The sequence below is a fragment of the Gopherus evgoodei genome, chromosome 3 (genome assembly GCF_007399415.2).
Source record: "Gopherus evgoodei ecotype Sinaloan lineage chromosome 3, rGopEvg1_v1.p, whole genome shotgun sequence".
NCBI lineage: Eukaryota > Metazoa > Chordata > Testudines > Testudinidae > Gopherus > Gopherus evgoodei.
Window position 1 is genome coordinate 164,755,537 of NC_044324.1, and position 15,709 is coordinate 164,771,245.

Sequence of the window (15,709 nt, forward strand, 5' to 3'; positions counted from 1 at the left end):
GCTAGTTCGAGCCACAATAGGAGGGAGCAGAGGTAGCAGCATGCCCAGGACCTGAGTACACACTCAAGAAGCTAACCTATACCACCCTTGGTGCTATTGCAGCTTCATGCCTATTGTTACTCAAGCTAGCTAGATCAAGGCGAGCTTGGGTACATCTAACCATGAAACCACACTTCCCACATGCAGTGTAGATACATCACACTTCTAACAGATATAGCCAAGTTTAGATCAGGTTCTGAGAGCATGATATTCATCCTTATGCAAAGGGCCTGTTCACCACTGAATACCTCTGATTTGAGATGAATTTCACCCAAAGAAAAATATCTTTCAGCACACGAAACAACAAAGAGAGAAAATGTCTCAAGGGTCTTTTTCTTTCTTTAAAAATATTAATGCTTCTTATTTAGGTTTCAAAGCAAAACACAAGACATTAAAACAAATGAAAGTGTTTTTTTCCCCCGGGAATGTTTTGTTTTTACTGTACATTTTGTAGCCAAAAAAAAAATTAAAAGGAAAATAATATTCTGATCACAGGGATGTCATTGTCTAAAACTCCAAGTAAGAAACATGATGAATACAAGATCAAGTACATAGCCATGTCACAATATATCTCTGAATCTTTTAAAAAAATACATAGAGGTTTTTTTGTGGTTTTCCTCTGTGCCTTACAACATTTCTCCATATGTCTGTTATAAAATAATGATGATGATGATGAGCAATTTCAAAATGCTTCCCAGCTGACAGATCACTGGGAACAAGGAAATTAAATAAAGACAGTTGCTGTAGCCACCAAAATATTGGAAATCACATTAAAGTCACTATGGACAATGGAGCCAGGTGGATGGACCATGTGCACCCACAGCATTCCCAGAACCACAGCAATACTTCCCCAAAAGGAACTTGAAAATCAGTTTACAAGTCATAAAGAACCATCACTGGTCTCAGGTAGCAAGTACCTTTGCAAGGGATGGGACAGAGGTCTGGGAATAGGTGAAGGGGCATGATGCAGGTGACACTTGGGAGACCATCTATTCTGAGACATCCAATTGAAACTTGTTTTCCATGGCTAAATAGGAACATCCCCATTACACTTATAATCCCCTTAAATGCTCAGAGACCTGCACTTCCTGCAATGCTACTGATGCCCTGTTGTGGCGACTGACTGGACAAAGAGCTTTCTGTTGCAAACAAGCTAAAGTCTGCATTTTCTTTATCAGTCGAACATAGTGACAGAATAACCTTGACCAGCAGCAATTTGTATTAATAATGTGTAGAGTTCACCGGAGCAGCTTTTGTTTTCGCCTCTCTCTTGCCTTTTATATGAAATCTTGAATTTTTCCCCCCTCCGGGATAGTAAACACCCCCCCCCCACTGATATGAATAGCTGTTGCAATCTGCCTTGACAAGCAGCGACCATGAAGGAGATGGAAGAAAGATGATTATTTTTAAAATTTATTAGCCCCCTAGATTTCATTTTCCTAGGACATAAAGGGTGGTGTTGAAGGCGGGTTATACAGTACACATCAAGAGTTTAATCTTTGTACAGATTCTTGGTTTCATCACAGGGATTTGATGAGAGAGTAAAAACAAAAAGGAAAAAAGAAACATCCCTTTTTCCTGCAAAAAAACACTCCAACCAAATAACCCTCAGCCCAACAACAGGGGGTGAGGGAGAAATCTCCATATGCTTTTGATAACATGAAGAGATTCAGCTGAAAAATTGATCTGTTCTGTCCCCACAGATGCCCTCAGTGTAGTTCTGTGATGACATGCGCAATTACAGCCAGTGACATACCTGCATCAGTCTTCTATCCATGGGAGTGTACTTCACAGGTTACCAAAAAGGGAAGGAAACCCCCCACAAACCCTTTGAATGAAATATGTGCTGCTAAACCCACTTTAATCCTTGTTTAAGCTTGTTTGTCGGGTCACCAGGCAGCCAGGAGACTTTTGAAAAGCAGTGTTAAATATGACTGGTAAATTCCTTGAAATGGTCACACTCAGTTTTGTTGGGACCGGACATTAATGGGGCCACACTTGCTTATTAGCATTTCATTACCTTTTTTCTCTTTTGTTATCTTACTTTTTATTTACCTCTCTCTCTCTCTTTTCTTTTCTCCAGCGTGGTTGAGCATGTTTCCTCCCCCCTTTTCATTTCCATGGCTTTTCAACAAAACCAAATTTTATTACATTTGATGTAATTAGGGAGAAGCGAGGAGGGAGAAGCTGTTATTTACACTGTGCTTTCCATTACCCATTCTGAACTCCCATACGTCCCTTTCGCCCCTGCAAAGTCATTGTCATCATACTGCAAGAGCATGCCGTTCACCGAGAGGCTGCGCTTTGTCCAAATGTTTGTTATCTTTTTTGGGTAGGTGCAACATTGAGATGTGGCAAAGTCCCCCATGTCAAAAGAATGGCTACGTTTAGTTTTCCCCTCCAGTGGTAACATGAGGAGACTACGGAATTTCGACTCCTGTTGGCCCAGAAGTGGCTCTTTGTCCGAGTGGCGGGCCACTGTGGAAGTTCTGGAGTCTACCGTGTCCTCCTTTTTCTGACATTTCAGTTCCAGGGAGGCAAAAGCTCCCATTAGCCGATCAATGTTATGTTTTGACCTAGAAGGAGGCCTACACTTACTGGACAATGTGCCTTGTTCGCTTTGGAGGCTATAATCATCACCGTCGCGGCTATTCACTGAACTAGAAGAGGAGGAGATGCTGCTCTGTACAGATTCACAGTTAAACTCCATGAGTTCATTTCTTACCACCACTTTGGGGTTGACTTGGGGCAGGACCCCGTTTTGAACGGGTTGAGCTCCATTAGTCTGTGAGTAGACATTGCTGACATTGGCCATCTTCCCCTGGGAATTGTTACAAACTTTATACCGGACCATGAGTATGACGATGAACACCAGTAGAGTCGCCACAATGATGCCTCCAATGACTAAGATCATCGTTCCACCCAGGAAGTGGCTGTGCATGGATTGGCACTGAGGATAGTCCTCTTTGGTGAAGAACTGGGCACACCCTACAACATTGGTGGCTGTGAGTGTCGTGGCAGTGTCATCCCACATGGCCAACACACAAAGGTCATAGCCCGTTCCAGCTACAAGGTTGTTCACCACAAAGGCTTTGTTTGTAGCAGGGATCATCCTTTAAGAAAAAGAGAAAATTAGGTTAGGGTTTAATGGGAAACAGATACACCATTTGTTAATTACCAGTGGAGATGGGCCTGATCTGTAAAGTTCAGACCTAGATCCAAACTTCCTCAAAGGTCAGGGGTGCTCAGACATAAGGTTTTTCTTCAGGTCCATCTCTCATGTAGTTACAGAAGGGAACAAGAGTAAATAAAACCAGTCTGGCCTGTTCTTCCCAAAGTATTTGTATCCAAACTCAGAGTGTACATGGTGTAACCAAGGCTGGGTGAACAGCTCCAGGAACATAAAGCTCAGCCTATATGAACCAACCCTGACTGAGTCTGCCAAATGATCCTCAACTTTGCTCTGCTCAGGATCAGCAGCTTTGACATTGTTTCATGAGGGTCAGGAAATTTGCATTGTGATATGATGATGATGATGATGTTGTTTACATTTCAATACCAACCTATAACAGACTGCTTTTGGTGCATACAGGTGGCAGACAGCCATCTTTCTCCTTCTCCCTACACTATGAAGGATGGATCCTTGAAGTGCAGAGAACTTATCTGCTGGAAATTTCTGCATGTGACCACCTTTCTCAGATAGGGTGGAAAAGAAGTATCTGCAATAAATGCAGAGGCAGGGTGGGAAGGTGTGAGATTGGATTAGAAGAGCAACTTTTTTTTGGTAAATCCAACCAAAACCAAACAGTTCCAACCTTGCAACAAATGAATAGGATATAAAAACCAAAAGATATGCCTGAGTTATGTTTGCAAAATATGGAGTTGTGAATGGAAAAAGACAATGGGCTTTGCAATATGGGTGGTTGCTAATGGGTCTAATCCTCTGTTGTCGTGCATCTTGGGCAGTAATTTACACTAATGACCCTGCAGCAAAGTAGATGTAAAAGCACCATTAAATCAGGATGGTAGTGTTCTAACTACAGCCACTCCGCATTCACCGTTACACTGGTGTACATGATGGCACAAAGTGCAGGTTAGTGGAGAACCAGGCTCATGCCCGGTTTACGTGTTCTACATGTAACTGAGAAGCAGCCTTTACATTTTTTATCACTGTCTTCAGACAGCATCCTGATGGTTTCGAATAGTGGGGGAAAAGGCAAATTAAATATAATAAGCTTGAGTCTCATTTATATCTCAGGCAACTTATTGTCATTCTAGCTTACTCCCACTCTAAGACCCATTTCCACTGCTAGAGTGTTTCTAAAGTGGCTTTAGACTTAAAGAGAATCAGATCCAGCCATTCAAATCTTACAGTCTTTGTACAAGCAAAATCCCTATTGACTTTTGCCTGAATAAGGCCTGAGTGGAAGTCTTTGCATACTGCATCCCTCTTCCCTTTGTTCTGCAGCTTCAGCAGATTTCCCATACTGGCAAACAACAGGAGCAATTATATGTAAGGTATTTACTTTGTAGCTGATATTCAACAGAGACAGCTGATGGCAGCAAGACACCTCATTACCTGCAGTAATAACTTTTGTGTGACCCTCCTCCCCCCAAATCTCTAGCATTTGGTCACAGAAGACAAGGTTAAAATACAAAACGACTGAGAAATTCACACACAGCTTTTTCCCTGGTGGCATTCCTTCACATGTGCTGTGCTGTCATACCTCACTAGCATTCTATGGATGACAATGGTATCTGTAGAGTATTCCTGGAACATTAAGTAATAATAGATTTGTTCAACCAGACATACATGTAATAATCACCAGGATGGCATGTGGATAATGCCTAAGCCTGGCTGTTTACATAGCAGTTCAAAAAGGTGTGTTCTTTCTGGACATGCTAGATCAGAATCTCAGGAGCAGTATGGCTGCTTTGCACTACACTGCCACTGTAACCTGTCTCTAAAGCCAGTGTAACCATCTCAGGGAGGATCATTTCCATGTACAAGTGATCTTCCAGCAGTAGAGCAGACACACAGACACTCAATCATCTGTTGCCAGGGTAGCAGGGAAAACAGCATGGCCAGAAGAAAGGTGGTGTAGTTGTCATGTGCCTAAACCATGCCAATCATTCAGGTGTATTTTGGGCTTGGGTAGCCATTGCAGTGAGCACAAAGTAGAGCCACCCACAGGCTGTTCTATCACAATGCAGGGGCACCAGCCTGCACAGAGATGGAGCAATAGCAGAGCAGTGTAAAGGTGAACATTAAGCCACCTTTGCATGCGTGTGCACGTGCATGCGCACGCACACACACATCACAACTTGGGTCTCTGCAGTTTGGCCACAGCTGAGGATCTGGCTCATTGCTTTTAGAACACTGTAGGCAAAGTAAGTATTGCCCAGAGATGCCTGGAAAATTGGGCCACCCAGCAGGTGCATTCTAATTTCTACCTAGACATACCTGATACATTTAGTATCAGAGCAGATGTGTTCTGCACAGACTCAGGCAGGATACTCAGGAGCACCTCAGGTACATTCAGTAGTACGTCAGGAGTGCTGTACCTGCCATCTCTAGAATGTTCAACCTAGAGCAGCTTCTGACTGCGCTTCCCCCCAATGGTTCTAGAGGCATTATACCTCCAGCCACCACAACTTGGGCAATGTTCCTCTTCAATGCATGTTCCACACCACTGCCTGGGATATCCATACTTTAGTCCTTAGAATACAATGCCACTGGGGCAGAGATCATAGCATCTTCTGTGTTTTGCAGATTAACAACCACCTATAAACAATAATAGTAAAAAAAACCCAGCAAGAAATGAGAGATCGCATTTGTTCAGATTTTACCACTGGAGCCCTCTGCTAAGTAACCCAGTTTGTACATTCATGTTGGCCAGCTACTCTTGCTGGCTAATACTGTATCTGTCCTTCTGGGGAGTCTGTATCAGTGATTAATGTGCTTCTCTAAAACATTCACACCCCTCACTCCCACACTTTCTGGTCTATGTGGAAGCAGGGACATAGTACAGGTCTCATAGACAAGCCTGGTCTCATGAGATTTCCTCCTGAGCTTGCAAAGACATTATGATAAGTCTAATTTCTGAATGCTGAGGGGGTGAGGCACAGAAATCAGTTAATGTTTGCAAAGTGCCTTCAGCTTCTCCAGTGATATCGACTATTGCTATTGCTGTCTGAACCAAACTGTAGCCCATTAGTAGCCTGAACATAGCCCTAGGGATTCTGCCCAGCTGTGGTTTTAAAGAGCCCTTTTGGGTCTGAGCTAACTCCCTACCATTGAGTGCTGTGTTCCCTGATTAACAGTGCTCAAAGTGCAGAGCAGCTGTGAAAGACTCCTCCATGTGATGGAGCAAAGTAAAGATTGAAGTGGCATCTCACAGCTACCCGTGTTGTGGATAATCAAAGAGTCATCAATATCCCAGAGTGAAAATGTGTCTACATTGATTTTAGGTATGGGGACTCTTAAGAGCTGCCATCAATCACAGCAGACTAGTAATAAGTTTGAGGGAGGGAGGATTATTTCAAACAGAGTATCATGAAATACTTTAAAGATTAGGTAACTTCATGAAAACAAGATCATCCTCTTCAGATGCAAGAGAACTGGTTCAGAGTTTAGTTGCTTAACCCCTACAGTGCTTGAACCTACTATTTATTTCCACGCTGAGCTCTTCTATTACAGGAATATTCATCTGACTGTCATGCAGAGTGGGGCATCTGAAGTACATTTATAGAACCTTACGTAATCCTTGGCTTTAGATGTATTATGGAAAGATGATCACCTTTCCTAAGTAAGGTTGCAACCAGATTCCATTATAAGCCTATTATTAGCCTTGATGCAGTTACAGCTGTGCCTGGCAAAATTGACTGAGCTTAAAAAATACTAAATTTCCCCTGAAGGCTATGATTTTTTTTCTGGAAAGTTTGAAGAAACTTAACCAAACTGCATTTGAGTTCCAGGTCATTAACAAATCGCCCTGCATTGACATTCTCATGTTTCTTTGTGCCCCTCTTGGTTAAATAGCTAATTGCGGCCTCTTCAAACATTCCGCACGGTTAAATCTCCAGGAAAATTCTTATCTGGTCCATATTTGAATAACATAGGTAATAAATGAGTAAAGCTGTTAATGTTTGTTATAGGTAACTATAATGATTATGGTCCCTTTAGATGAAATTCACCGATGTATGCACCTGACAAATACAAGACTTATATACCATTTAAATACCATTTTGCAGGTTTAAGTGGGACTTAAATGGTGGATAGGCCTTGGGATGACCCTGTTGATCAGCTACTCTCTGATGGTTTAGAGATAATTTAAATATCCACTTTGGCTATGAGTACTCTCACGACAGAGTTTAGAGTACAGATGCTGCATGCTCAGCTAGCATGGGTACAAGCAGCAACATAGATGGTGAGATATGGCTTACGCAAGTGTTCTTCATGCCCACGGTGTTTATCTTGGCCAAGGCAGCAAAGAGTCCTGTGGCACCTTATAGACTAAGGGATGTTTTGGAGCATGAGCTTTCGTGTCACCCAAAATGTCTGTTAGTCTATAAGGTGCCACAGGACTCTTAGCTGCTTTTACAGATCCAGACTAACACGGCTATCCCTCTGATACTATCCTGGCCAAGCAACTGCTGGAAATTTCCCCCCTGCCAGAGCCTTTCACTAGGACGTGTAAGTACACACATAGGGTGGCATGTAGCGAATAGCTACTAATGCAGACATCACTCTGCTTGGTAAGGAATAGTAGAGGGAGTCAGTGGAATTCTTCAGTACCACATGCAGTGGGGTCTGGGGATCGGGGGAAAAGCTGGGCATCTTTAAGTGCTCCTCAACTCTGCAGGACTGGGGGAGCTAGGAGGAGTTACGGATCTGGCAGAGCTCCTGAGATCCACTTCACAGAAGAGGAATGGAGGACCCTGTAGAGCTCCTGAACTCTGCATTGGCCCCGTTTCAGAAAAAGCCAACAACCGTACAAGGAAATAAACTGGCAAACAACTATTAATTTTAAGCTAAGGTTGCTACTATGCATTTCCTTTTACAGTTAAAGGAGTCGAAGTTTTTAAAAATCTGAAAATAAAAATTCTGGGAAAGGCAATAAATACTCAACTACACTAACAGTTCAAACAGTCTCTTTCACACTGAATAATCCAAAACCAACCTTATCTCATCCCTGGCTAAACAATCCATCTTATAGGGATCCACTGGCAACCTAGGTATAACAAGAACAGGTTTGGAAATAATTGCCATTAACCCATTCCCTGCCAACTCTTGGCTATGAGCCAGACACCACAAAACACCTCCTCTGACCAAAGCATTTCTATATTTCTTCCCTTGCCCTTTTCCCTCTGGATAGGAAGAGCAGACAAATAACTCCATCGCGTTAATGCAAGGATTCAGATAACTACTAAAGTCTCTCACTAGAGATTAAAAATGTCCCAGGAAATTAGGAGATTCTCCAACATAGGAGTCTGCGTGCTACACATTTGCAAATGTTGTCTTTCCAAAATGAAATGAGTTTGCAAGTCTCAACTTTGGGATTGTAAAAGACTGGAATCGCAGGAGGTTTTACAGGTCAAGACTGAGGCACATTGGAAGAGCTTTATGGGAGCCAGAAATGGAATAGCAGAGGTGCTATAGGAGAAGACTGAAGTGCATTGGTAGATCTTTGAGGGCAAGAGGAAAGTATGCATGGCTCCCGTATGGATTATGCCTGCCTTGGTCCAATGCTTTTAATCTCTTATTTTGCACGAGCACTAAAATGAATGGATCACAACAAAACAAAACTGCATCTCACTTCCCAGTGGTCTCAGCTCCCCTTTTCAAGTTCAGCCCTGACTTGCCCCCAGCACTCTTTCCCCGCTGAGTACATACCAGGCAATCTTGTAGCCACAGCATAGTGCAAACTGCTTTTGTGATATCCCGTGGCTTCATTTAAACAAATTAAGAAATAAAAGACTTTGAAAAGCCAGCAGCAACAGTTAATTCCCAGGGCTTCTGTGGACCTCACTTTCATTCCTGGCTAGCAGGGCCATGTGTGGAGGGGCATGTGGCCTTTTGGATGGAGCACTGAACTGGGACTCAGAAGACCTGTGTTCCAGGTCCTACTCTGTCAGTGACCTACTGGGTGACCTTGTTCAAATCTCTTCAGTTATATGTGCCTCATTTTTCCCATCTGTAAAATGGGGACAATGATACTGACCTTTGTAAAGTACTTTGAGATCTACTGATAAAAAACACTATATAGAATAGCTATGTATTATTATTATAACGTAATATACAAATGTGCCCATCCCTTCTTTTCAAGCATTAGGGAGTACCTGTGGGGAACTTACGGGTTAACATTACAGCTGATGTGTATGTGGAGCAGATGGATTAGGGGGAAGATAGATCAGACTTGTTGAGTAGGTTATTTCATTCCAACTTTCCGTCTTTCTAGGGACAAGATACCGACTATTCTTAGTCTGAAGTTGGCTGCAGTAATCAGAGATCTTGAGCTCCAACATCCAGCCCCTGAGTATGACTGAATGTTAAGAGGGAGAAGCATTTAATGACTAATCGGATCTTTGTCAAATGGAGGTGCAACATTTCCCAGGGCAAATGCTGAAGGAATGCAAGCTAACTTGTGTCAGGGCAAAAGACTAATGAATGCAAGAAGGCTAAAAGTTTGGCCAAACATACATTTGTCTTGAAGCTTTACCAGTTCTTGTTGTAAAGACATCTCTTTTTGAATAGCCCACCCCTTGAGTTTAGTGCCCTGTTGAGATCTCCCACGTGACTTTTGTGTGTGTTAGCCATAGAGGTACACTCCCTGCACTTCAGTAAGATTCCCTTTAAGATCTTATATTCTATCATTGAAACTGGAGAAGAAATGACACATTAGATCATTTAGTGTAATAGCACTAATAGCACCACACCTTCACCTTCCCCATCTTCACTGTTCTTACACACACACACACTCTCCCTATTCTTTCCCTCCACTTTTCCTTCTCCCCTTCCTAAGTGTGTGGAGGAGGTGGGTGAGAAAGAGAAAGGGAAGTTGGAGGAGAGAGATAAGGGAGAGAAAGGAGTGAGGGAGCCCAAAATGAAAAGTAGATTTTTTTCTGTTTTTGAGAAATGAAACAAAAATATATTTGAACTGAAATAACCATTTTCAGAAAGAAAGAAAGAAAGAAAAGCTTTGTTAAATGACAGTTTCACATAAAAAAATTCAGTTAGGAAAAACCCTATTTTTGGAAAAACAATTCAACAAACTCTACTTGGGAGCATTGATGAGGGTATAAGCAGGGTGGGGTGCTGCACTATAGATGGAGTTCCCAGGACGAATCTGGACAGCATTAAAGTTGGAATGAGCTAAAAGGGGAACGGTTCAAGAAGAAGATACGAGAGGAATAAAGTATTTGGGGTGGAAAAAGACTGGATTAATAGAAATTAGGCTGAGGTAGTGAGAGAGCAGAGAATGAAATTCACGCTTGCACAGAGGGCCAGTACAAGGCCTCTAAGCCCTATAGAACTTCAGTGGTGGACAGACCTCACGGTGGCAGACAGAGATAGGAAAAGGGTGAGAAAATGAGAACCGGTAGAGTAAGAAGAACCTGAAGAGGAATGGGTGAGGTGAGTGAAGATGAAAGAGGGGGAAGCAAAGAAGGTGATTAGAGTGGAGAACATAGTAGAGTCAATGCAGTGGGAAGCTGCAGAAAGACAAACAGACATAATATAGCAATCAGCGGGGTAAAAGCATGTAAACATGCACGTGAATAGCAGCACTCAAAATGATGGAAACAGATCAACGGGCAGCTGAATTATGATCAAGGTCACAGAACCTGATCAATACACAGGTGAACCAGCTTTGTGTACAAATATGAGACAATTAGGAAGGCAGAGGACTGAAACAATGCAGTGGAAAGGGCCTAGCTCAGAGCATGCCAGATATTATAAGGAGCATGGGGATAATGAAGATCAGAGGGGGACTGGAGAGATCTGGGCCCCAGTAGTAGCGGGTGAGTCAACTTTTCGCTGCACCTCCGGTGGGATGGTATTCCTCATTGTTGCCAGCTCTTGTGATTTTATTGAAAGTCTCATGATATTTGGGGTTGTTCTTCAAGCCTCAGCTCCTGGAGTCACGTGATAAGGTGAGAATTTCAGCTAGCCTTTAAACAAAAACTAAAGTGTGTTTCTAATTTTTGTGGATACACAGAAAACATGACCTGAGTTTATCCTAAAGGATCAAAGCCCAGCAGAAAAATAAAGAAAATACCAACTTTTTTTTCCCAGTTGCATTATTTTGGGGCCTGACTCATGATTTTTCAGTACTAGCAGTTGACAGTATTGATGAAGTGAGAGAGAAAGTTGCTTATAGGAAGATGCTAGGTCTTGGAGCTTCAGTAGTGAGTGGTACAAGAGGCACTGTACATAAGGGACGGGACAAAGGGGGAGCTGGGTCCATTTCCCTCTGGAACCCTGGGGAAGAGGTAGTTGATATTATTCATAGATTCATATTTATTGATGATGGACCCAATTCTTCTGCCATCTACAGCAATGTAAGGAAATATCTAGCTGAATGTTGTGTGGTGTACAGTGTTCCTAAACTGAACCCTGCGCCCAGAACCTCTCAGCAAACATTTGCCCAGCCACTCACCAATACACTCGTGAATTTTCTCCTTTTAATATTTTTCCTTATTTTACAGCAGCCTTAATTTTGCCTTGTGATGGAACAATCATCACAAGAGCCAAAACTCTCCCCACCTTTCTGAATCCTGTCTCCTCATCACTCACACATCCAGCCACTCTTCAGAGAATTCATCTTGTCAGATTAGCCCCACGGTACATGTCATCTCATTATTATTTCCTAATTTGATTATGCTCTCTTTTGCTCACTTGGTAGAAGGCGGGAGGAGGGGGTGATGGAAGGAAAAAGTCAAAGGCAAGTTATAAGCCTGGTGTGACATAATGAACCAGAATTATACACCCCCTGAGCTACAGGGAGGAAGAAAGGCACATCTGATACTGTATTTTAGGGAACATTAATTAATGGTTAAATCTATTAGGCGGTTGGATAGTGTTCTAACAGAAGGAGATAGAACAAACCACAGGAAGAACATAACCTAGGCCTGTAGGGAACAATCCTGCACTGGCTGGGAAAGAGTATATATAACCTGGTGAGTTCCTTCCATCTCCAGGTTCCTTTGTTCTATGATACATTTCTTCCACTAGAATTTTCTTCAGACTCTTGCCTAGAGCAAGGAGCCACAAGCCAGCTGTGCTGGAGAGCCACTTCTGACTGAATGGAGAGTCACAAAACTCACTGTGTAACAGCCTGAGTAAACGTAAGTCTGGGGAATGGTGTTCAGCTCCTTGATGTGACTCGTCCCCAAGTTTGGGTGTTTGGGTTCTGGGTTTTGGTTCAGGCCCATTATAGAAATGGGTCCAAGCTTCTACCACACAACCTAGTCATTCCGAGCTTCTCCAAACGTCCTGGTTTTGAATGAAAATCGAGCTTCTTGCCCTTTCCCCTGACACGCTTGGCGCTGGCAACTGTTAGAGACAGAATGCTAAGTTAGATGCAGCCCTGATCTTATCCAGTATAGCAATTCCAGTGTTCCTATGTGGAAGTATGAAAATACCAGAGCAGCCGCCCTTAGGGTCTGCCCTGTCCAACTGGAAGCAGAATTGCCAGAAGTATCACAGAACAGACTGACCTCAAGATCTCCTCCAGCCTCACTTAGCAAACCAAATTGCCTCAGAGACGCTTGAATAAATAGCTGACTATTTGTATACCTGTGTGAATTAACCTGTAATTCTGACCTTGTTAAGGTTCTCCTGTAATGCTCCCATGAAAAAATAAGCTTTCTGGAACAAGAAATGTAGCAAACTCATCCCTGCCTAGGAACTTCATGGCTGTTACTGTACTACAAACCTTACACACACACAGAACTTCAAAGCAGCATGAGGAAGACACCTTGGGCTCTCCCATTTTAATAGCACCATTTCATGCCACTTGAACTAAAGGAGAATCTCCATTAACTGTGAGCAGCATAGGTGCTGGGACACGGAATTGAGCAGTTCTGATTCCATCCACTAGAGGACAGTAGAGTACATACACACCAACCAGTTTATCTGAGAATGTTCCACTCAGGTAGGGAGGCTAGCTGAGTGGCTTGTAATGACCCAAAGTGTTTACATTAAAAATACTGGCAAAGCATTTAGGTTTTGTTGTCAGACGCAGGTAAGCTACAGGTATGAGAATGATTTCTGCATGAGTGCCCAAAACATGGTCTGGAAGATAAATTAGCCTGCAGAGTCCTAAAAGGAGGCCAGTAGCTGCTCCTTTTCCTGTAGCCACAGGGTGCGGATAAAACTGACCTGCTGCAGGTTTTTATTCATTGCTATTGAACTCAACAAATAGTTTTAATTGATCTTCTAAGTAAGATTTAAGGCTAGACAAATATTAAGGCTGTGCATGTTTTACTTCATATACAGCTGTATATACTGTCATATACACACATGGGGGACTTGTGCTGAAGCCCTCAACTCCCACTGTAGTCTATGAGTCATAGTCCATGGGCTAAACATGCATCCTGTGACATTAGGGAGTTTTTCCTGAGGCCAGCTGAATTCATTTTGGAAAGGATTCCTCTTGCACACTCAGACTAGCTGTCTCCCTTTAACTCATGAGTGAAATGGTTATTCATCAAAAAGGCAAGAGTAGACCACTGGAAGGAAGAGACCTGTAGGTATATAACCAATCGTTCAAATCAGCCACTGTGCCAGATGACTGGCAGATAGCTAATGTAACACCAATTTTTTTTAAAAAAAAGTTTCAAGTGGCAAACTAGGCAATTACAGGCCAGTATGCCTAACTCCACGACCTGGCAAATTGGTTGAAATGATCATAAAGTACAAAATTCTCAGGCACATAGATGAACATGATGTTTTGGGGAAGAGTCAAGAGGGCTTTAGTAAAGGGAAATCATCACTGACAAAGCTATTAGAATTCTTTGAGGATGTCAACGAACATGTGGCCATGGGTGATGTAGCTGATATAAATGTACATGGACTTTCAGAAATTCTTTGACAAGGCTCACCAAAGGCGCATAAGAAAAATAAGCAGTTATTGGTTAAGAGGGAAGCTCCTCTCATGGATCAGTAACTGGTTAAAAGAGATGAAACAAAGGATGGAAAGAAGTCAGAAGCAGGGCCCCCGAAGGATCTTTCTGGAGACCTGTGCTGCTCAGCATATTCATAAATGATCTGGAAAGTGGGTAAACAGTGAGGTGACAAAGTTTGCAGATGATACAAAATTACTCATATTAGCTAAGTCCAAGGCTGACTGCGTAGAGTTACGAAAGGATCTCACAAAACTGAGTGACAGGGCAACAAAATGGCAGATGAAAGTCAGTGTTGCCCATTGGAAAAAATAAGCCCAACTACAAAACGATGGAGTCTAAACTAGCTGTTACTGCACAAGGAAGAGATTTTTGAGCAATCCTGGATATTTCTCTGAAAACATGTGCTCAGTGGCAGTCAAAAAAGCTAAAAGAATGTTAGGAACCATTAGTTGAACACCATGTGCAATTTTAGTCACCCCATCTCAAAAATTGTATTAGAACTGGAAAGTGTACAGAGCAGGCAACAAAAATATTTGGAGTATGGAACATATGAAGAGAGATTAAAAAAAACCTGGGACTTTTCATCTTAAAAAAGAGATGACTAAGCGGGGACATGATAGAGATCTATAGTTATGAATGAGGCAGAAAAAGTGAAGAGGGAAGGTATTATTTATCCCTTCACACAGCACAAGAAATTAACAGGCAGCAGGTTTAAAACAAACATAAGGAAGTACTTCACACAACTCAGTCAACCTGTGGAACTTGTTGCCAGGGGATGCTGTGAAAGCCAAAAGTATAACTGGGTTAAAAAAATTAGATACATTTATGGCGGATAGGTCCATCAATGGCAACCAGCGAAGACGGTCAGGGACAACACCCCATTCTCCATGTGTCCCCATCTGACTGCCAGAAGCTGGGACTGTACAACTGGGGAATGGGTCACTTGACAATTGCCCTGTTCTATTCATTCCTTTTGAAGCATCTAGTACTGATCACTGCTGGAAGACAGAATACTTGGCTAGATCTGGGTTGGTCTGACCCAGTAGGGCTGTTCTTATATAGACATATCAAATTTGGGTATTCTCTGAGTAAGTGCCTGAATACAGTTTCATCTTTTTACTCTGAGGTCTAATAGTTAAATAAAGCATTTCACTGAAATCTGAGACGCTGTCCTTCTTTGAGAATATATTTTAAAGCACAGACTAGTTGGAAAACATAGCATGGGGGTGGGGACAGGTAATATATATTATTGAAGGGAAAACTGAAGCCCTGCTAGGTCAGAAAAGCAGCTTTGATTTACACATACTGTAGGGGGGAGATAAGGTGGATTAAACACCTAAGGCTAGTTTAATGGTCTTGTCCAGGAGTATGTTCTTTTATTCAAAAGTCTCAGACAGATTAACAGCTATTCTCACAAGGTTACAGTAAATTGACAAAGTCACACCAGTAGCCCAAAGACTGACATATTCCTTACCGCTGGCACTGGGACAGATATGGAGGCTAATGGGAGAGACAGGAATATAGCCCCCCTGAACCTCAG

General features: G+C 42.5%; 1 protein-coding gene across 3 annotated transcripts in view; it reads right to left on the bottom strand.

The window, feature by feature from the left end:
- Positions 1–468: 468 nt before the first annotated feature.
- The window catches only part of LRFN2 (leucine rich repeat and fibronectin type III domain containing 2), a 216,786-nt gene continuing 201,545 nt past the window's right edge, over positions 469–15,709 (bottom strand). For all 3 annotated transcript variants that reach the window (XM_030557297.1, XM_030557298.1, XM_030557299.1), the window contains one exon: positions 469–3,152. In XM_030557297.1, coding sequence (XP_030413157.1) covers positions 2,234–3,152 — 919 coding nt within the window. In that variant the 3' untranslated portion in view covers positions 469–2,233. The remainder of the gene's footprint in view (positions 3,153–15,709) is intronic.